Here is a 23,914-nt window from a genome sequence, read left to right on the forward strand (position 1 = left end):
TTCAACAACAAATCGTTTATAAAGTCAGATTGATTATATCCGTTAGTGTCGGCTGTGCTTGGAAAGAGAGGTAGTGATTGGTTGCTCGGTATGATTCAGCCTAGAAGGCTGTCGAATAATTGACTTAGCGTCTCCACCGATTCAAAAGTGGAAGGAGGCGCATAGTTAACGTTCGCGGTGGAGTAGTTGGGAGTTTTTGTCGAAAAACTGAAACGGCTACGGGCACCAAAATTCACAGGAATGGGTAAATAGCAATAATCTTTCAATTTTTTTAAGTAGAATACTTCTCTCAGGAAGTTCGGCTACATAGGGATGTGAAATGAAAATCTTAAACCGAAAAAAGTGAAAAATTTGTCCAATTTTAAATGCTAATAAATCGGTTAGTATTCGATGGATTTCCCTCGTTTTTGCAGCAATAGATTGGAAAATTTTCCCATAAGAAGATAATTGTAATTTTGTTTTTCACACTATTGTACTATTGAAAATAGTCAAGCCATGTCAAAACGAAAAATTCGACCTCTGATTGGTTGTTATATGATTGCTTCCCAAGCACGGTCGACAGAATCATATTCCTTGTAATTGAAAACATGCTATTTGGCCTATATAAGAGCCTGTTTCAGCTGAAGCCGTTCATAACAGTTCTAGACAGCGACAACAGCAGTCGTCCTTCTTTAGCAGCAGCAATAGCCCTGTGGTTGGTTACCACGTCTCAGGAGCAGCGCGGTTCTTCTCAGCGTGTGTCGCCAGACTGTCATTATTCCCCCCGTGTTGGGGCAGCTGGAAGATTGTCATCAGGAAATCCAATTTTAAACATCAAAATGCCTTTTTCAAGGCAAATAAACAAGTCATTGAAAGTTAATAATTTTTGACAACGCAAGCAAGTATTCTGTGTTGCATCCTAGCAATTTAAACCGGTCGCGCCCATCTAATTCACACAGCGCATGTTGTCCGTGCATCTTAATTACCCCACTATTAGGCCAGCTCAAAGATTGCAATCAGCACCCAATTTTGAACCGCAAAATGCCTTTTTCAAGGCAAATAAACAAGTAATTAAAAGTTAATAATTCTGTGGCATCAAATCAAATTCTGTTGTAGTTGTCTAATTTTTACTTTATTAGTAAATCCCCCACTGTAAGGGCATCGCAAAGGCTGCGATCAGCATAACCGACTTTGAACAACAGACTGCCCTGTTAGAACGCATTCACAAAAACAGTTAGTTCGACTATGCAGAGCTAATATGAAGTCGATTCAATCAATCAGCATCAACAGAATTTTGTCGTCTCCCAGCTGCTAAGTTGCAATATGATGCAACACGCAACAGCGAGCAAGCGAAATCGCTTGATGTTATAAGCCGCAATACGGTTAGGGGTTAAATCGTTGCGTGTGTAAGAGCACCACCAGTGTATATTCGCTGGATACAAAAATCAAATGCAAATTGTGGAATAATTCGTCTAAAGAACATTAGAAAATGGTACAACTGAAAAGGCGTGGCCTATTCCGTAGCACCCTTCGGCTATATAAGAGATTTTCTGGGAAAACTAGCTACATTCATTAGTCGGAAGGTGAGCTGGATGGACCTCCACAACGTTGACAACAGTAGCTGCCTTCAAATTGAACAAATCACTTGCCCTGTGGTTGGTCACCACGTCTCAAGCCTCTGCCAGGCTGAACGCCAACGCGAGCAATCGGGCGAGATTTTTGCCGTACATCAGCCGGCACTTCCTGTAATGGAAAACTTGGATCATTTTGTTCAGAAGAATAATACTGTCGGTAATATTACAGAGATACGATTGTATTATATCCGATATCGAATTGAACAATTGTTCTTTTGAGGACAAATAAAACACTTAATTTGAAGAGTTAATAGCTTTGGGTACCAGTAGCAGTATGGTAACAGCCTCAGCGGTAGGTGCAGCCGGTACTTCCATGAGGCCGATGATATAAGGAAGTAAATGGAAGCGGCCCGGCGAAACAGTTCGGGTGTGCTTAGACGCGCGTCATTTTTCGTTGTTGATATTGTTCCCCACATGAAACGACGCGCTTTCGTACGATAGCGGCGGTATCAGCGGTAGATGCATTTGCCAATAATATAATGTGAAAACACCTTTCTATTGTGTTGGCCGTGCGCATTGTGAAAACACCTTTCTATTGTGTTGGCCGTGCGCATTAGGCCTCTGCCAGCCTAAACGCGAAAATCGGCGCGAACCGATTTGCCCGGCCTACGTTAATGTACAGCCGTAAGTAGAGCTGTACATTAACCTACGGCCGGGTGAATAGAATAGAATCCCTAACTACGATGCCGTTCCTGAATGCGAAACCACTATTCTCATCCTTGCCAGTTGAGGGTTTCGGCCTTCCTTCGGTGAAGCTCTGCCTTATTTTGGCAACTACACAAGCATTCTGGATTTTGGCAATCAAAACTTCTGCTGGCTGTCTAATTTTCAGTGTGAAAACAGCCTTCAACTTTGTTATCAGAGTGCCTGACTATGATTTGGTAATATTGTTTGAATTAAATGTTTACAAAATTTTACAATATTCCTCTTTCTCCCATTCAATAAAACAGGTAATACGATGCCTTCGTCATACGCAAGTTCACCATAACTCCCGCTATCGGCGTAACACAGAGATGCAGTCAGCGTCATATCCGATTATAAATTCAACAACAAACTGTCCTTTTTAGGACAACCAAACAAATGAATTGAACATTTAATATTTTATCGTTCTGAGCTTTAACCAAAAGTTAATTATCTTAATTTGAATTCACATGTACATATACTCTGACTGTTGAAACTTGTTTGCGCCGCAAAGAAATTGTACTTTTCTTGTTTAGTGAGGTCGTATTTATATGTGCAAACTGAAATTGAGTAGTACTTCAACTTTATTTGCACAGAATTTTCAATACTGCCAACCCTCCTGTGATTTTTCCAGTTTGAGCTCCAGAGCAAAACCTGTGTTGGCCAGTGTAATTATTCTGCGGTTGAAACTAACAATGTTCCTTATAATTGAAGAGCAGCTGTAGGTAGCGATTTAGGTGCTGGGGGTCCGGGGCAGATATTTTCGAGGAGCCATCTTTTTTTAAAAAATTTAGTGGTTAAGAAAATTTTAAATTTTGGAATGACTTAACGCTTTCCTGGAAAGTGACGAGCAAAACAAAAAAGGTCTCCACTTTGTCTACATCTGGCCCAGGACCAGAGAGCCCCTCGTGTCGGAAAGCCCGGGGCATTTTTCCCCTTTGCTCTCCCCTTTAAATCCGGGCCTGCATTACTGTCAGGATGAATGTTAAAAATTCAGTGCATCGGAATTGTTACCCTGATTAGTGGTCCTGATAAATTTTATCGCTTCAAATATTTGTTTGCTCTAGTAAATCATGCGCAAATCGCAAAAACTTCAAAGGCTTCCTTTTTTTTGCTTACAAACTTCTCTAACGATAAATCAACCATTGATCGATAACTGGCATTTTTTTTTTGGAAAACCGATATTAATTCCTAGCTTGATGGAAGGGTAGTTGGTTTTAGTTGGTTTATATTACCTATTATATGTGCCCTTAGAAATGGCTCCATTAGAGGCTGGTTAGCATTCTGCTCAGTCTCTTTCACTCATTCGTTGTATGCATGCTGTTCGACATCGCACATACTTCACCAGCACAGCATTGACGGCAAGACATTAAACTGTTTTATATCTCTTTTTCTTGTTTTACTGCAGACTGCAGGAAAAAGTTTGTTGGTTTTTTGAACTTGGAAAATATCTTTTTACAACCCAACCAGTTTTTGAGAAAGTTGTGCTTTGCATTACGGCTAGTTTCTGAAACATACAGCGGCATATAACAGTACGTAGATGGTCAAAAATGCTCAAAAAACTACAGCTGAAATGCTAACCTGCAACAACATTATTTTACCCATTTTATCAACACCGTGCACACTATTTCCTTCGATGGATTTTCTCTGGGGGTTACTACGGAAAACGTATGGGTGGTGTAAAGCGACAAAACAAGTTTAGTATCTGAAAGTTAATCTCGATATTCGGGAAGAGCTACTGCACGGGGGTGAATGAGAATAACGTCATTTGCAGCTGTGTGAGAAAACGAAACTGATCCACAGCAGTCCGAAAAAAGCACGTTCTTCACAGAGGGAGGCAGGAGCTGACGCACGGTAGGTTCCATCCTTTCGGTTTTGCAGAGGAGAATAATGAAATTTGTGATGGATTCCCTCGAAGATGTAGAATAAACACATGATTTCGTGTACAACTGCATCGAGAAACCTGATATTTTTGTTGCCACTATTTGGTCATGGATAATACAGTGCTTTTTCGATTTTATCACGGTCAAAAAAAATTTTACCGTGAATTTAGCGGAACCGTGAATTTAGCGAAATGATAAAAATTGAATTTTTTGTGTTGGATTCAATTGAAATTTATGATATTTTGAGTAAAATGATGCACTTGCATAGTTGAATGGAATATAAGTTCAAGATACAAATGAATAAACAAGAAAAGGTTAGTTTTTGATATTTTTCTCTATTGAATTTTCGCGGGCTTTCTCACGGCTATTATACATGCAATATCAATATGATTTGTACTGCCCATTCTTTAGCATAGCTAGCAGAGTCTAATGCTTGTTTATGTGAAATTGTGGAGCCGATAGATTTTATAATATTTAAAACCACGCTCTATGAGGACCGAACTGTAGGGGTTTTTAAATTGTTAATAGATCTTCTTTCTCAACTACTCGAATAATACGTGATTTTTGCTTCAAAAACAATGAAATACGTATTTCGCGGTTCATTTTTCTCTAAATTATGACACAAACTATTTGTAACAGATATGACACCTGGTTGTCTCAGAAAATTGATCAAATAAATTGAGTTTATAAAACTATACACATGCAAGGACACAAGGCACAAATGAAAATAATGTTTCGAATACATTTTCTACAACTGGAAGCACATTCTTCTTGACTTGAAGTTATTTTTGAAAAAGCGTGATAAAAACGAAAAAAAAAACCGTGATAAAATCGAGCGTGAATTTGGCGAGTAATGATAAAAACGATTGTTGATGAAAGCGAAAAAGCACTGTATAACCATTTAATAATTTGATTCTAATTTCAACCAGTCTATTTTTTAAATGTAGTTGTTGCAAAAATAAAAACGAGGCTGTAAGCACAGCTTCAATGGCAAAACTGTAAAATCAATTTGAATATCTAATTGTAGCTCACAAGTAATTTCTTTTATTTAATCAGTCGACCCAATTCGTATTGTCCGTGCGGAGAGACGGTTCACTGAGTTACTGCTATTCACGAAATTCGCTGACCAGGGCAATAACTAGACCCGACGCAGGCAGGGATACTCTGGAATGTTTTTGGACACACCGACGAGTTACGAGGAATTGGAAGACAGCATGATAGGTCATAATTGTCAGGCGGTACTTTTTTAATTGACATTGTCGTTTAATTCGTTCACCCGCACATTCTGTTTGCTTCCAGAATCCAATTCAAAATACTTTCGTCGATTGTATTATCAGCCTGTTGTGAAAATTTTTTTGCTGAAAATGTTGATTTAAAGGATGTTCATCAAATGTGTATTTTATCAAAATTATTAAGCATTTATTATAGTTATCAATACCCAATTAACTGCAAGTTCAAGAGTCACAAAAATGCTCTCGAAGTTCGATAGGAGACACACAGATCCAATAACCGGGCACTGTCCGAGTTGGTTTTATTTAATCTATCGATTGATCTATTGATTTGAAACCCATCCTAATAAAACGAACATTTTTGCGGCAGGGCTGAGTTTGGTATATATCAACATAGACAGTCCCAAGCAAATGTAAACCTTGGGGCGACTCGTGGATGCTTCCAGTATAGGTAAAAGGTTTTTTCGTTAGACTATTTCCAATATTTGTATTGAAAACGAGAAAAACCATTCTTACTCAATAGTAATCGAGTCAACGAGAGAAAAAAATAAGTAACCTACTATGCTAACAATAATGTTCAACTTTCATTCTAGAAAGAGGTAAACGGAGTAAGATTCTCTATGTAAGTCTTAAAAGTTATCCCAATTTTCACTAAAATGTTAAATTTGTTAAAGATGTTTGAGTTGTATTTTTGTAAACCCAAAATACATTGTGATAAAGTAAATCTTGAGAAACGTCACCAGCGATTTTTCATTCGAATTATATCTTATTTAAATTTCATTAAAAATTGTAAAGTATGTGCCACATTTTGTTAAGACAGTCGACAGTATCCATTAACCTTTGCTAGTAGGTAACGGATATTCCAAATATTGAAACAATAGTGGAAAATCTTACCCTATTTACCCTAAGGGACTGTTTTGGAAAAGCATCTGGTCGTTTCCGGAAGTAGAAAGAAAAGTCTGTTTTTCTTTCGCCTTCAAGTTGCGCCAATGCACCATCTGGGATGCTAAGTATGTGCACAAGATCATATCAAGGTCTCACATATGTATATTCGATCGTTTGTTGGGCAGCTGACAAGTGAAACAACAAAACACCGATACCGGAACATTCGAAGAAAAAGAATAACAAACGCCGATTCCAACAGCGCTATAAAAGCCGGTTCGTTTACGGAAGCTAGACAGCACAATCCCTAGTTTGTGAGGCGATTACGATGGTTTTTCTCCCGCTGTGTCAGTTGCATGCAATCGTGCAAATGATGGAAGGATGAAAAGTTTTTCTCTTCGCTACAGAGAGTTTATCTGCAAGGAAGCATTCGAAAACTTGTCCCTAAGCAAATACACATATATACTGGACTCAGTCTGACTGCTAAGCGCTTCATAGAATAAAAACTTTTACAGTCAGAGATTGGCGCTGAAGACGTGAAACAGTAGAGTCTGGATAGATTGGGTAAGGTTGCCAACTCAAATATATTATCAGTATTTTAAAACTTTGCTCAGTGTATTCGATATTTTCACACAAATTTATGTTATGCGAAATTATTAATTACGTATTATAATGAAAAGTTTTAGTTTAGAAGATATGCACGCAACGATCTTGTAGCTTCGTACGTCAAGCAATTTATTTTTTAGATGCTGTTCAGCTTCTTGGACACCGATTTCTCAGCTGTTTTGTCATGTAACAACCGTCCCAAATATTTCTTGTCCCATGCGATTAGCCAACTCAAGCTGCATTACCGATGAAAAGGCGATCAGTGACTGCGGCTTTTGTAGAATTTAAATGAACAAAATTTACATTTCAGTGCTTAGCTGAATTAACCTAACATGTTAAAACATTTTGAAATCTGTCTTTATTCATCCTTCAGGTAGTTGGATATTCATTTCTGATACCCCTATAAGATGTATGTAAAAATATATCAACCGTTTCCACAAACTTTATTTTAATGGAGCCACCCAGTACATTGTGCAGTCTTCCTAAAACTGAAGCGTATAATAAAATGAATGAACTTAGTCAGTAAGCAATGAGCAGATTCTTCATTTTGAAATGTTCTTGAAAACAATATTCTTAAAAAAAGTTTTACATCGAATAGTTGTTGTGAATTCCTACAATCATGCATCAAACCACCTTTTCGCGACGAAGAACTTGAAGAACCAGCGATGCTTGCCGCCGCTTGTAGCGGTGATGGTGGAATTTTCAAACAAATTTAATTAAAAGCAATCAAAAATTCAACGCCATTCATTCGGATGGTTACAGTTCCGACTGCTTTTGCTGTCTACATTCAGGTTGGAAAGTGATTTCGAACGACGGAAAAGGATCCCACTGCCGGTTCCTATGAGTTTGTTATGCATGGGGATTAAACAATGTGTGAAGGATTCGTTCAGTGGAAAGTTTCTCTATATGTGTAAAAATTGAAGATAAAATTAAAACGGTACAATTTCTGGTGTCCGATAAACCATAGGACAATTCAACCGACTGAGAAACGATCCTGCCGTGTTCCATTGTACAGTAGGCTAAACACATTAAGTTCAACGCAAACCGTATATTAGTATCTGGCTGCGCGTTCTAACTCCCAAACCACATTGTATAAATGTTTTGCGCAAACGGAAAGGCGCCCAGTATCGTTTGCAGACGGACTGTTGGTTCAGTCGGCCGGTCGGTCGTTTCGCAGAGTTTGTTCATCCAGGCGCAGGAGATAAATTTTTGAACTTTTTCCTGTTGGCTGTCACTGCTGGTGCTAAAAGGTTAACCGGACTTCGCTTGACCAGCAGCCGTCGTTGTTAGCCCATGCACAGTGGGATGAATTCTAATTCTGATATACACTTGGGTTACATGGTACACTCTTAGAAATTAGTTTCAATAAATTATTTCATTACTATTCATACATTCATAGGGTTTAGGCTACAGTTTTATACATTTTGAGCCCACTGTACGTCTAACGAACGATAATGCCATTTCCACCCGACTGTCACACGAAAGCGGAATCAAGTGTGCTCTCGTTGCACACAGATAAGGGCAGGAAAATGAATAAAATATCTACTTTTATGCATTTATCTGGAAATTAATTTTGATGACCACTTAAACATTTTATTTCATTCGAAGCTCTATATAGCAAAACTTCCTGTTCTGCAGTTGGCTGGTTTGAATGAAAAGACGAGCGGGCGAGGTTTTAAAACGTAGATGAACTTTTGATGGAGATGTCTTTCCAAGGGAAAACACAAAGACAGTGAATGGTATGCTTTGTTCAAGCGCTTCTTGATTGTTTCAAATTGTTGGATAACTGAGTATTTTATCGAATTGAATTTAAACGGTGGCGCTTTCGCTATGAAAAATAGTTTGAAACGTTCAAGTAGAGCAAAATTCGTTTTACTGTTTCATGATGTAACAATGCTATAATATAAAACTGTCTCAATCTTGTTGTCTTGTTACTCTCTTTTCATATCGAGAGTTTTCCGTGTGAAGAGAAGCTCTCTTAGCTACAAAAATAACTCCACGTGAGGTCGATCGAGGCCTGTTAGGAACGGTACACAATAGTAGAGGGTGATACGATATTTTTTAGAGGAATTTCCCTTAAACCTTCCCAGTAGTTTAATTGGCCATGCCGCAGACATCTGAGATTGAGAGTATGATGGTATGATTTATACGGATGAAATTATTCTGGCTCTCTCAAACTTTTTTTAAATATTATACAACGGTAAATTACCCGACGTATCGGCCTTTTTCAAGGGATACTGTGTTTATTAGTGAAAATGTTCAAGTGCATAGTACAATACAAAGTCATGCAAAAATCACTTATGTCGTATTTGTCTGGATGGTTATTTACCAACGGTAGAAAGTTCCGCATTGTCACTATTAGACTCAATTTCTTCTAAAAAAACCGCCGAAAACGGCCGAAACGTCGGGCAATTTACACAGATTGTCATATAATATCTTCAACAAAAAAAAAAAAAAAAAAAACTGATAAAGCCAAATTGATCCCGTCCTTTTGAATCACACTTTCTGTTTTCGTTCATTTTTCGCTTGCATTGCCCGCTTCACAAAAACTCAGAATGAAAAACTATTGCCAAAAATCATATTTTTGGTTAGGGTTGGTGAGCTTGTTATGGTAAGTGTGCCAGTCATGGCTATATCGCATAAGCGCAGTGATGTCAGTTCGGAAACCACTCCATTTAAACTCCATTGGTCATAATTGGTACGTTTTAGGGTACGTATTTCCATGACTGATATACCTCTTTTAAAGATTATTTTTCCAGTTTTATTGCTTTTCAGGCACATTTGATTATTGTTTCTAGTTAGTTTTCTCTGTCTATTTCTATCCATCCCATTTTCACTGTTCATGCCTCTTTAGGCATCTTTCAATTTCCGTTTAACTATTGATCGATTTCTGTTTCTGTTCTTTTTGTTCCTTTTTCTGTTTTCGTCTCATTTTCGTTGGCTTATTTTATTTGCATTTTCCAATTTTCACTTCTTCCGTTGTTTCTCTGCTCTTTCACATGCGAGAAATGAGCAATGGTCAAATATCAACTATTTTTGGTTTTTGACACGTATTTGACTCAAGAAACTGAGTATTTTTTTCCAGCTGGAGAAATTTTTTAGACTTGAGAGTAATTTTCTCAAAGGGCATATGCATTTTGGCATAGGTTTCACTCAAAGCCTTGTAGCTCAGAAATCATTGATGGTACAGGAAAATTGTCTGAGAATGAGTTGAGGATTGATAATGACAATTAAAAAAAATTACACCGAAAAAAAATTGTTTCGGCTAAAAAAATTAGAAGAAGATTAAGAGTTTTCCTACGTTTTTTTAAAGAAACTTTAAGGTAAACGCAATTTTTGATAAAAAGTCCAGAAAAAAATAACGGGTCGTTAGGTTTCAGAAACAATATTCAACTTCAACAATTTTTCAAATATTAATGATTTTAAAGTATTTAAATGATCATTTGAAATCGAAAAGTCAATTATAAATTACTTCGTAAATGCATCCGTTTTCAAAATGTTTTGATATTAAGCTTAGAATTTTAATTGCATACTTCCATGCTCCTATTCGCAGTCCTTTGAACCAATTCATTTCTCATTTTACTTTTTCTTGTTTTACCATTTTCTTTCTATTAATGCTTCCCTTACTATTTACTTTTTCTCTAAGCAACTTGCATTTCATTCGCTTTTTTTTGTTCCATTCTCTTTCATTTTTTCCAAATTCGCTTTTGCAATCCTTCAATTCTTTCTTGTTTTTAAATCGATATTCTATTTTTCTTTCTTGTTTCCTTTTTCTATTTGTTTCAATTTTATTTTTCGTATCGCCATTCCACATATATTCTCTTCCATTTTCAATTACCAATACCATACTGGTTCGCTATTTTTGCTTGGCTATATAGGGATGAATAACTAAATATGGTTGCAATCCTGTTATACTCGGGATATTCTTCTTTCCTGTTTGCCTCATATATCTTATATATGTTCACTGTCGGAACTCTCTATAATATGACCTTCTGTAATATTTGTTTTTTTTTATACACGCAAAAGTTGGATGGTGTGAAACCAGTACAAAATTGTGCGTTTTTAGCGCAATTGTTGATGTAATTCGGAACCAGTACAATGATTGCGTGTTGGGCATAACGCAAATAATGCTCTAGCGTTTCTCCAATGTATTTGGCAGCTCCAAACTACTGCACCCAAACAGTTTCAACTGGTATTAAGCAGCATTGCAAAGCGAGCGAGAAGCAAAACCTTTCTCCTCCTTTCTGCTTGAGGACGAGACATATGCTACGCTTTTCAAGTCTTTTGCACACACGCTTTCGAGATACTTTTTCTTCTTCATGCATTCCTCTGAATAGCAGCAAGCACGCATTGAAAGTATGAGTGAGACTAACAACACTGGCATCTAGTATGTACAGCACGGGTGTCTCGCTCATTTCGTAAAGCGACGAGACATCGTCTTGCGCGTCGCAACCCGAACCGAAAAAGAAGCGAAAGAGCAACCTGCAAATTATATGTGACTCATCTAGTCTCGTCGTACGTAGATTTTCCATTACGAGCAAGAGAAAGAGCAGTCACTAATACACTCGATGAGAGAAATAAAGTGTCGGTATATGATACATATTCTGATTTCAATCAATGTCAATGTATTCGCAGTACAACTGTTGCGTTATGCGTTTCACACATTTATTGTGCGATTTCTGTGCAACATTTGTGCGAATCGGGAAGACACAATGATTGTACAAGACTTCAACTTTTGCGTGTACTTTTTAACTGTTACATATATCTGTTTCAAATTTCCTAGCTCATTAGTCCATTTTACCCTCTCATTTTCCTTTTTTATTTCTGTTTCTCATTTACGATACGAAATTTTCGTTTCTCAATTGGCAAGCATTTGTCATTGCCATTTTCATTTTACTTATCCATTTCATTAGAAAATTTTCCTATGCATACTCTTTGTTGTTATATCGAGATATTTTTCGATTTTCTTTTGCTGTTGTTCATTTTCGTTTTATATTGTCCTATCTCCTTAGCCTTAGCCGTAGCCTTTTTATTTTTCATTTTTGGTTTCCTTTCCAATTGCCAGTTATTATTATCGTTATCAATTCTCCTTTTCAGCTCTTCAGAACAGTCTTCTGCATCATACTGTTTGTTTCTCTTCCATTCTTTTTTGAAGTAGAATACTTCTCTCAGGAAGTTCGGCTACATAGGGATGTGATATGAAAATCTAAAACCGAAAAGTGAAAAATATGTCCAATTTCCAATGCTCATAAATCGGTTAGTGTTCGATGGATTTCCTTCGTTCATGCAGCAATAGATTGAAAAATCTTCTAAGATTCTTCCCAAAAGAAGATAATTGTAATTTTGTTATTCACACTATTGTACTATTGAAAATAGTCAAGCCTTGTCAAAATGAAAAATTCGACCTTTGATTGATCGTTATATGATTGCTTCCCAAGCACGGTCGACAGAATCATATATCTTGCAATTGAAAACATGCTATTTGGCTTATTAAAGAGCCTGTTTCAGCCGAAGCCGCTTATAATAGTTCTAGACAGCGACAACAGCAGTCGTCCTCCCTTAGCAGCTGCAGTGGATACCAGTGATGGCGGAAAGCGGCCACAGCTGTGGCGTAGCAATGGATAGCGCACTAGCTGCAGCGGATTTCAGCAACAATAGCAGCTGGGCCAGCTGATGCAGGGACAATGGATACCAATGGCAGCGTATAGCGGCCACAACTGTGGCATGGCTATGGATAGCGAGCTAGTTGCAGCGGATCTCAGCATCGATAGCGGCTGATGCAGTGAGGCACTTTAGTGAAATGCAGTCTCTGTGCGATAGTGGGCACTAGTGAATGCATACAATGAAAAATTGACTCTTTTTGGCAACACGTGAGTCGTCTAGTTTTGAGTGTTATATCAGCATTTCACTGTTTACTTTATCACAACGAATACTTTGTTCGCACTGTCAGTGATTATTTTTATTATTTGTAAGATGTAATTCGATATCTTATCCGATACTAAATTGAACAACAAATTGTCCTTTTCAGGATGAAATAAAAACTTGATTGAAGAGTTAATATTTTCTAATGAGTTAATTCACATTTTTAAATTTGAAAAAGTTATAAATATTTCATTATCTCCGTGTCTCAGAACGTATTAATTATCTTTTTGTTCAGTCATGAACACGACATCTGGAAAAATTTCATCTCAAAATTCAAAAGTTTTCAAGCCCCAACCATGACAAGCAGCTTACTATATTATTAAAAATGGTCAAGCCTTGTTAAAACGTAAAATTCGATTAATCTGATTAGTCAACGTCTATTTACTATAAAAAATGACTGACACGTAAGCAGCCGGGTTATCTTTCTTGTAAAAGTATTCTACTTCAACCTTACGGTCGTGGCTTTGCACACAACCCTCCTGTTATTTTTTCAATATTTCAGTTCTGTCTTCCTTTCATTTTATTATTCTCCTTCGTGTTTCGTTGTTCTCCTCTCTCTTACACTATTTACTTATTTACTTTTCGTTATGTCCTTTTCCTCTTAATCGTTATTTCTTTCTTGATTTCTCGCTTTCTTTCACTACATTCATCTGTTTTCCACTTTTCTTCTGATCCTATTTTTGTATTGATATTTGGCTTACATTTTAAATGTTTAATTCTTCATACTGTTTTAGCTTTTTGTTTCGCATTTCCATATTATCTTTACGTTTTTCTATATTTTTTCCGTTTTTTTACTCTGTGTCTCGCTCTCATTTAGTTTTTCTATCAATAATGTTAGTAATTGACTTAGATATTTTATTTTACAATTTTGCCTATTAATTTCCTCTATGGCTACGATTTTTTTGTTTCATTTAGATTTTATAATTCGATATTTTTTTTTTTGCTTTCTATTTTCTTTAATCATATCTTTCTTCTCTTTTCATTATATTTCAAACATCTAACTTTCTTATTTTACGAATCCATTTATTCATTTACCTTACTGTCCTGTCTTCATCTAGTGATTTTTTTTCTCTTTTTCTAATCAGTTTTTTTCATGTTTGTTTTTATCTATTTCTATTTTATCTATCCCCTTTTACGTTTTTCATTTACCTTTCTTGTTTTACGGACCCATTTATTGATTTACCTTATGGTTCTCACGGTGCTCCTACAAACCATTATTATAAAAAAAAATGCACCAAAGAATCTGAGTACACCATTCGATTCGTTATGACGTCCAGAATCTCTGGTCAAAATTTCAAAATCATCGTACGGTACATTTTTAGGTAATGCCCTTTTGAAGGTCGAATGGTACAAAAAGAGATATAAAACGACGAAATACTAATTGTGAAGTACGTTTTGCTTTTCCCTGACGCATTCTTTTGCACCGTTTTTCTCTTTTCGAAATATTTAGTAATTTTTGTTTTCTTTTATTTTTTTATTTCTTTTTTGATCAATTATTATTTTCGCTTGACATTTTTCTTTCATATATTTTTTCACATATATCCATTCCATTTTTCTTTTTTTTCTTTTTTCTTTCCTAGTTTCCATTTGCACGTGCTTATATATAATTCTCATTTTTCTCTTCTATTTTTTAATCGCAATTTCTCTTTGTAATTTGCCCATACTTTTTCCCTTCTATTTTCATTTTATTAAATGTTCCTTATACTGTTTCGCTTCCCCATTTTGCAGGCCTTCTACTATCTCTCGTTTAAATTTAATTTTCATGTTATAATTTCCCTTATACATTGCTATTTTTTAATTATTTTGTACGTTTTTCAACCACCATTTTATGAAATAACTTCCAAAATAGTTACTTCCAAAATAACTTTCCAAAATAGGTTATATTTCAAGACATTAACAATTGGTGAAAAGATTTATTTGAAAATTCCACAGTGCACAGTGGTCTATACTCGAAAAATCGTAATCGTTTAGATTTGACTAGAAAAAAAAACTGATTTTATGTACTCAATGTCTTCAGCTAAATTGTTCCATAGAATAAGGCCTTACTTTTGGCGTTTTTGGTTTTTTGATCAATCCACCTAACAGTAAGGTAAAATAAATATTTTTTCTAATTTTCAATATACTAGATTGCTTCCTTCAGCAAAGTTGTGGAAAAAATAAAAAAAAAAACAATTGCTGGATACTGTGATGTCCTATCTTTACATTGGACACGACAAAATAGAGTTTTTTGTGGAACACCCCTCCTTAAAATCATTTTTTTGTCTATAATTTTGTCTGTAATGGTCAAAACAACGCAAAATGTTCTAAGATTTCATACATTCAACTAAGTTTCCCACGAGAATTTGTAAATGTTATTGTTTTGTCAATCACAGAGAAAGTTATAGAGAAAAAACTGATTTTAAGGAGGGGTGTTCCACAAAAAACTCTATTTTGTCGTGTCCAACGTAAAGATAGGACATCGCAGTATCCAGCAATTGTTTTTCTTTTAAATTTTTCCACAACTTTGCTGAATGAAGCAATCTGGTTTATTGAAAATTAGAAAAAATATATTTTTTACCTTACTGTTAGGTGGATTGATCGAAAAACCAAAAATAGGGCCTTGTTCTATGGAACAATTTTGCTGAAGACATTGAGTACAAAAAATCAATTTTTCCTAGTCAAATCTTAACGATTACGATTTTTCGAGTATAGATCGCTGTGCACTGTGGGTTTTTTAAATAAATCTTTTCATCAATTGTTAATGTCTTGAAATATAATACTTGGAATGTGTAGAAACTATTTTGGAAGTTATTTCATGAAATGGTGGTTGAAAAACGTGCGTTACAATAAGTATTTCGTCTTTTTATATCACTTTTTTGTACTTTTCGACCTTAAAAAGGGCATCACACAAAAATGTGCCGTACGATGATTTTGAAATTTCGACCAGAGATTCTGGACGTCATAACGAATCGAATGGTGTACTCAGATTCTTTGGTGCATTTTTTTTATAATAACGGTCTGTGGGAGCACCGTGAGTTCTATCTTCCTGTAGCCTTTTATATTTGTATATTCCTTCCGAATCTCTGGTTAACTCAACCGTTACTGGTTTCCCTCCCTCATTTTTTGTTCCTGTTCTCTTCTCTTTTACTTTTCCCTTTCGCATTTTTTTGCACCGTTTTTCTCTTTTCGATATATTTAGTAATTTTTGTTTTCTTTTATATTTTGATTTCTTTATTGATTTCTTTTTTGATCAATTCTTATTTTCGCTTGACATTTTTCTTTTATATATTTTTTCACATATATCCATTCCATTTTTCTTTTTTTTTCTTTTTTCATTCCTAGTTTCCATTTGCACGTGCTTATTTATAATTCTCATTTTTCTCTTCTATTTTTCAATCGCAATTTCTCTTTGTAATTTGCCCATACTTTTTCCCTTCTATTTTCATTTTATTAAATGTTCCTTATACTGTTTCGCTTCCCCATTTTGCAGGCCTTCTACTATCTCTCGTTTAAATTTAATTTTCATGTTATAATTTCCCTTATACTTTGCTATTTTTTTATTATTTTGAGAAATATATAAATATATTTTTTAATTATTTTGAGAAAAATATTCTGAAGAAAAAACTTTTTATTGAAAGTTAATTGAAAGTTAATTAAAAGTTTACTTGTACTTCTTCTACATGCACTCGACCGATGGACTGCGATTTGCCTTAACGTTTTAAGCGAATAGAAGAAGATTTACATTTACGTAGCTTAGCGCGTGCTGACATACATTTTATCGAAGTTTCTCTGCATAGCGATAATTTCCGGAGTACACCTTTTTTCGCCAAATTACTAATTAAATATATAACACTTGTCAACACAGGTCCATTCCTAAAGCTCAAACCACAAAAAATGAAAGTTTATAGCTTTTCAATCATTCTTTTGAATTTCGTTTTTTTAGAGACTTAAATGAGTTTCCTCGTAAACATAACATTAAAGCGACGAATCCGGCGAGCAATTTCTATACGGCACTCTCTCGTAAGTTGACACGTTTTGTTAATGGCTAGAGGCACTGAAATTCATAGTAATGCACACTGGGAAAAAATGAACCCAAATTCCCACTAATTTGAAGCCGCTGGGCTGGCAACCTGAAATATAGCATTACTTATGTTAAATTGGTCAATAAATCGATTGGTGATGGTTTCATTTTGTGCAGGGCCAGGTTGCCAGTCGAGCGGCTTCTAAATAATGGAAATTTGGGTTCATTTTTTCCCAGTGTGGAATGGTTGAACAGCTCTTCATTTTTACCGATTTGAGCTTTTGGAACGCACCTGTGTTGACCAGTGTTATCTATTTAATTAGTGATCTACTGATCATTTTGTCGACCAGTGTAATTTAACATTCTAAGTCATAGAGGTATTTCCGAGACCGGCAAAAATCTTCGACTGTAATTGCTAATGTCTTGTCGGAAGTGACCAGAGGTGAGTTATTAGTCAGTAACTTGGCATTTTCTATTGTAGACGTTATGAGTGAAGATATTTATTTTTTATATTTTCCTCTGGAAGACCAATAATAGTAACGAAAATAAACATGTTTCTGCCTAGAAAAGGACGTTTATGAATGTAGAATAATCAAAGAAGAACAATTTAATTAGGCTAGGGTTGAATTACCATTCTATCCAAAAACCACAAACTGTAGAAAATACTCAAGGTGGTTTTTGTTTAGCTCTAATTTGACCGCAATTATTCCAATTTGCACTTCCTAACAAAAGACGCGTGAATCTACCATGCTATAATTGTTACATTTTTGTACATTTTTATTAAACACTAGAATGTGTAACAGCTGTTATTAAGAAGGGTACACATCCCTGAATCTCATAATGATGTAATCTAGTTGTTATTTAACCGAAGCAAAAAAAGGGGGGTGTATTCTTACCTTCGCCCGTCGTAATTGTCGTTTTCCTTTGTACCAAGTTATTATCGCATTCGGTCTGGAACCAACGCTCTCGCAGGATATTTCGTATCGTCGATCGGCAACCAGTGGTGATGGTGGGTTTACTATGTTGACGCTTAGTGGTTTCACTAGATTTGAATTTAAAAAGGATAGAAGAAAAAGAATATGTGAGGCAACTTTACCTTTAATATTTTCAGCTTATTCTTTTAGCTATTCTAATGCGGTCAGATTTGAAAAATGCAGAAAATAGCATGTTGGTTAGTAGATATTCTGTCAGACTTTTTTCCTTCTGTCACATCTTCGAAAAGCGGAATTGTTATTCACGATCAATACTCAGCTCTTTATTTCAAAGCATTATCAGAATCGTTTTATGACTATTGGAAAACCGATACCGTCGAGTAATTCCGATCTCCAAGATAGAAGGTGTGTTCTTTCATACTTTTTGTCACTTTATCACAATCGACCCTCCAGTTTGCCCCAGACACTGACCGTAACACAAGCTGATTCAAGTCCACCTTTCAAAAAATATAGACTTTTGTCTAGCGATTGCCGCAAGCAGTTACCATCGTTTCCAATGTAGCCAGCCAGCAGACGAATATTGATTTCAATGCGATAGGTATCATTACTTTTATTTTGCTTGTGCCCGATGCAGAGGCGGATGCGATCATCTTAGCATGGCTACTGTATGTTCCGAGAAGTTGAAAATAATGATCTGGTTGGTTTGGAGCACACAATGGATGGTACGAACACTGAATAAAACAGAAGTGTAAGGAGGAAATTTGCAAAAGATGAGCACAATAATGGTGGCAAGGAGTTCAATAACGGAAGACAGGATATTGTTAGCACTCGAATATTATTGTTACCTAATAAGATTGCCGGAAGAAGTCTGCTATTATTTTTCACCATGTCAATATTATACTTTGTGTTAATAATAGGGGTTTGAATATTTCAATTTTCTCGTCATGAATATAACGATCTGTATTCGTTTGTTGTTGTACGGAAGTTGACTACAGTAAGAGGGTTGAGCTTTGACTCCCGGAAAGGGGAAAAAATGCCATTAATAAACGGTTGGGGTATTTACTCACGCAACACTTGAAAAGTGTTAATGATTATATTTTTCGATTCAAAAATTCAAACTTTGTATACAAACAAGATGCTGTGAAATAAAAATCTCAGCTGGATGAAACTTAAATAAAAAACACGCAAAATCACACTCCGAACAAAGCTTTCGGATGGAATATTTTAGATCAATAGTACGTGAATATAAGGTTATTTTTAATATTCAACTGTAAGCCACTGAAAATAATTGCAAGAGCTTTCCAGATAAAACAAAATATTAGTCTGAAAGTACATCTACATAAACAAATTATGAAAATGTCAGTCAGTAAAAAATTTAAAAAAAGCAAAGCCATGGAGCTACATTCCGATTCGGAAATCGACCTTCTGTTTATTATACACAGACTTCGCAGCCAACTGTTAAGTGTACAAGACAATTGCGGGGCTACCGCTACGATCCTACTGACACTAACTGTCTCTCCTGAGCCGAGCCTCGAACATACGACGACAGGCCTCACAACAGCATCGTACCTCGAGACCAGCTGAGAGGGTTGAAAATTTTTAAAAAATGGTTAACAATTAAGAATGAGCAGAAACTAAAAAAAATAAAGACACATCAATCTTCTGAATACTGAAACACTAGAGTGCAGCTTAAACTGGGATAAACTTTCGCTAACCATGTACAAATAATAATAAAATAACGGAAATTGGAATAATAAAGAACCATGGCGTTAAAAATAATGCTAAAACTATTGATAAAAGAGTGTTAGTGTAATAGTTCTTTGTCTAAACTCAAAAGTAGATTATTACGATTGTAAGCTTGTCAACATCGTTTCAATTCGGATAACCGTGCAGAAGACGATAGATCGTCTGCAAGTTAGTCGAGTAAAAAGTGACCAATTCCGTGTAATACAATAGCGTACAGCCATCGCACAACAGAAAGTATACGTATGCTGATAATTCTCGTCCATGCACTGGTTTCATCCTTAAATAAAACATGAGGACTCCGAGATGTGTTGTGTAACTCGAATAAAAAACAACAACAATCATGAATACTTTCGGTCATTAAGATGTGAAACATCTCATACCATGTCTCTCCCGAAAACATAATAGACTTGTAAAACTTTTATTAGAACTAATGGCTGTACCTGTAATTTCGTTCGAGCTGCACAAGTCAGTACGTCTGGTGCAGGTGCAGTTCTCAACGGCGGTCATGTTGATTATTAACAACAAATGTAAACATAAGTAATGTTTCAACACACCCAGCAATGTAGCTTGGAGCAGTTGTCATGTCCATGTAGAAAATTCTATCCTATATATTTGCTGCATCTTGTTAGCAGTATGTAGCCCCGGAATTCAGTGCTACTGTAGATTGGTTGCTCCTATTTCTATTGGAAATATCATTTGACAATACGTGTACCATGGGCTTGCATACAGACCGGGATACAGAAACCAGTATCTATAGCAACAAGCCAGTGATGACAAAATTCTATTTCACAGGCTGCCCTTGTTGGTATTCTGTGTGGCTGTGTCAGCTGAAAGCGTTATCACCCGGTAATGTTATTGTAGCTACACCATGTCGATAGTGGCAAATTCTGTTCGCCGGCTAGGGTACAGATGAAATGAGGGTTTCATCAGCTCCAGCTACTTTACGTTTGACAGTCGGAAAAGCCCTGGTCATTATAATCAATTCACAACTGTGTCACATGAAATGAACGATTGCTGGTACGTATTCCAATTTTAAACGTTAATGTACTGTGAAACAGGGAGACGGCGATTGGATTTCCTATGGTAGGTATTTTGTTTCGTTCTGCTATTTTTTTATTACGAATAGTCGAACTATCTAGCAGGTTAGAATCGGATTCGACTTTGATAGTGCCAGGTATATTTGAAAAAGTAATAAAACTAACGTCAATATTAATTCCACTGGTAGAGTTTTTGGAAATTATACAGTTTAGTTTGCCTTGGTTCTGATATCAATATGAAGAAATTTTGTGGCGAACCAGCCTGTGGCTGAAAGCCACCCTAATAAAGTAATAAAAAAAAAGAAGAAATTTTGAACAAATGTCGATGGTAACCCAGTTTTTATCATTGTGCATAGAGCTTACTTGCTCGTACTGATAATGTTTTCTGATGATAATCATGATGATGCAGGTGCCAAAGGTTCGAAGGTAAGCACCGAACATCTGCTATGCATTTTCCAGGAATTTTACCAGGAATACGGGTTTTCGTCCTCGGTAGCAAAAGCTGACCTGCAGGCTCACTGGACCGTTCTACTGAGCGAACGGATTCGGCTGCAGTAATTGCGCGTAAGTCACGTAAATTTTCACAAATAAAGACGACCAATTTGGAAAGAAACATTGTAAGCGTAAGTAAGCGAAACCTACACCCTCTTTGGAGGAACAAAGTAGTAATACAAGCCAAAATATTTTTCTAAAAAACTTTTTCGAGTTAACAATAAAATGCGACTGAAATACTGGTATTTTTCCACGTTGGGTATTTTCATTACTGCGACCATTTGTTTGATACTATACTGTCAGAATTTTAACCGTATAAAAATTCCAGTCAAAATGAAAAAATTTTATCAAAGCTGGTAGTGTCAGAACTGAAGAAGTGTTTGGAAATAAATGTCTATGTATACCGGCACAATCATCCTCACAGTCATTAAAGTAAAACTAAGCAAAGCCTTGGTGCTACATTCCGATTCGAAACTTGACCTTCTGTTTACTATACACAGACTTCGCAGCCAACCGTTAAGTGTACAGGACAATTGCGGGGCTAGCGCTACGATCCTACTGACACTTAACAGTCTCTCCCGAGTCAAGACTCGAACCTACGATGACTGTCTTGTTAGGCCAGCATCGTACCTCGAGACCAGCTGGGGAGGCATATATATGAGGACTTTAATCATTACTAGGGACAGTGGTAAATCGCGATTTCGCGGAAGCCACGAATTCTGCGAAATCCAGCATTGGCTGCGAAATTACCAAAAATCCGCGAAATGCCGCGGAAACCAGCAAAACTGACAAATCTAAAGATTAATGGGCACCTCGATGGCAACGGGAGGCCTTGTCCTACGCAACCAATAAGATGGAATAGTACTACTGCTCTCTTACAACGAGATTTTGTCAGCCTGGGTTAAATTGTTTTCGAATGGTTTGGTTACTAGATCCTTTTCGGGCAAAGATTTTGGTGATTAGAGACCAGCATGATAGAGTTCCAGAGTGTGCAAAATCTAAGTTGAAAGATGTACCTACTTAGTTCAAGTAGCAAACATTTTTGCATATTTAGAAATACGCAACAGTGAGATTGATATTATAATTTTGGTAATTATTCGAAACGCGGACGGTTTCTGAAAGTTTTCCGGTTGGTTTATAAATATCTATAGATTCCCGGAAACTCGGTAGATGCGGAATGCAGCGTGAATCAGAATAACATGAATGATACGTGCCTGCCGACACTAAAATATGATTGAAGACAATTTGGCAGTAGTCCGTTCTGCAAAGAAATCATGAATCGTACGGTTAAATGACCGTATATTAAATTGACTAAAACAGTTTTTTTTATTGTTTTGACCCAAAAAAGCACTTCATTTGGCATTTTCTAAAGAAAAGGTTGCCGCGAAATTACCGCGAATTCTATATATTTTTTATTTTACCACCCGCGAATTTTCAACTTTTTTGCCGCGAATTACCACCGTCTCTAATCATTACCATATCTTCTTGACAAAACTTTTTGGTCTACATCAAATAAACCATTGAAGAACTAATCTACAAGATTCATTTGTGGATCTTTAGTTTACATATTGTACGGAAGACATTGCAATTTTTATGAAAATATGGCAGCAGCGAATATTCAATATTCAGCCATAAAATCAATCTTTTGTGCGATTGTGGGAATACGAAGAAGTGCCGGAGATATTAACATTAAGGCAGCTAAATTTCATACAATTATGCAGAATATAGTTTCAAAAAATGTACTAAAGAAAAGAAGAACCGGAACCGTAACTTTTTGCATTCCCTCTTGAAATCCCTAACCATGTATCGGTCAATCAACTTTTTCAGCACGCAGTTTTGAAAGCGCTCGAAAGCTTATGTCGTTTCCGTTTTCGCGGTGTAGTTTCCCCTTTTTCCGTGCTATACTTTGCAGCTTCAAATAAAACATTTTCAGTGTCATTGCATTGGTATGCGTAATAATGGAGTAGCTGTCAATTCGTTTTTTTTGGTCATTATCGCATTTGTCATTTTGTCTCGTTTCCATTTCATATGTCCATCTCGCAAATGTGCTGAGAAAAAATTTACCTGACACTATACCACGTGGAACGAAAACCAAGCAAACCAGTTTTGACACATACGTGTGAATGTGTTGGTAACTTCCTACAGTACACTCTGCTTTTTTCGGGTGTCATCAGTGACAGAAAAAGTGTAGGGAGAGACAGAAAAAACGTAGCACGAAAAATCAAATAAAACATTTTTGGTGTCAAAAGTGTCGTTTGAGTGTAGCTACACCGCGAAAACGAAAACGACATTAGACGCATCAAAAGGGCCTGGACCTGACGGAACTGCTCCAGTATTTTTGAAGAATCTTTCCGAAGAACTTACAGTTGAGCAGTACCACAAAAAACCGGAACACTTCTTATGTTATTTTTCATATTTTTTTAGTTGTCATTTTTTATTTGGCTGAAACTCTGCATAGATGTTTCTATGGGCGAAAGATACCAATTCGTGCTATTGGTTTAATTTTCTAAAACATGACTCATTTTTGAGAAGCTATTTAAAAAAGCTAATTTGGGCAAGTATTGATAATTACAAATATTTTTAGAGCCAAAACGGTTTGTTTGATAAGTGCGACGTCTTCGGCAAAGTTATAGATAGTAATTTGGTCTTTCTGGAAAAATATACACTCTGAAATCATTAAAAAAAAAATAAAATGAAAGATGCAATTTAATTATTTAAAAATGTTAATTTTTTATATTTATTTTATCATGAAAACTACAGAAAATTACCTAAAAAATGACAATGACATTATGTCCAATCGTATAGACTCAGATGCATTACTGGTATAACTTAGCTTCTATACACCACCACGGCATCTTAGAACAAAAAAATGTTTTTTTCCGAGAAACAGC

The 23,914-nt window shown here is 36.1% G+C and overlaps 1 protein-coding gene across 1 annotated transcript in view; it reads right to left on the reverse strand.

Annotated features, from left to right (window-relative positions):
* Positions 1-23,914, reverse strand: part of LOC129726561 (nephrin-like) — an 875,571-nt gene that overhangs the window by 84,313 nt on the left and 767,344 nt on the right. Inside the window, exon 8 of the mRNA XM_055683414.1 lies at positions 17,713-17,858. Within this exon, the coding sequence (XP_055539389.1) occupies positions 17,713-17,858 (146 nt within the window). The remainder of the gene's footprint in view (positions 1-17,712; positions 17,859-23,914) is intronic.

The sequence above is a fragment of the Wyeomyia smithii genome, chromosome 3 (assembly GCF_029784165.1).
Source record: "Wyeomyia smithii strain HCP4-BCI-WySm-NY-G18 chromosome 3, ASM2978416v1, whole genome shotgun sequence".
NCBI lineage: Eukaryota > Metazoa > Arthropoda > Insecta > Diptera > Culicidae > Wyeomyia > Wyeomyia smithii.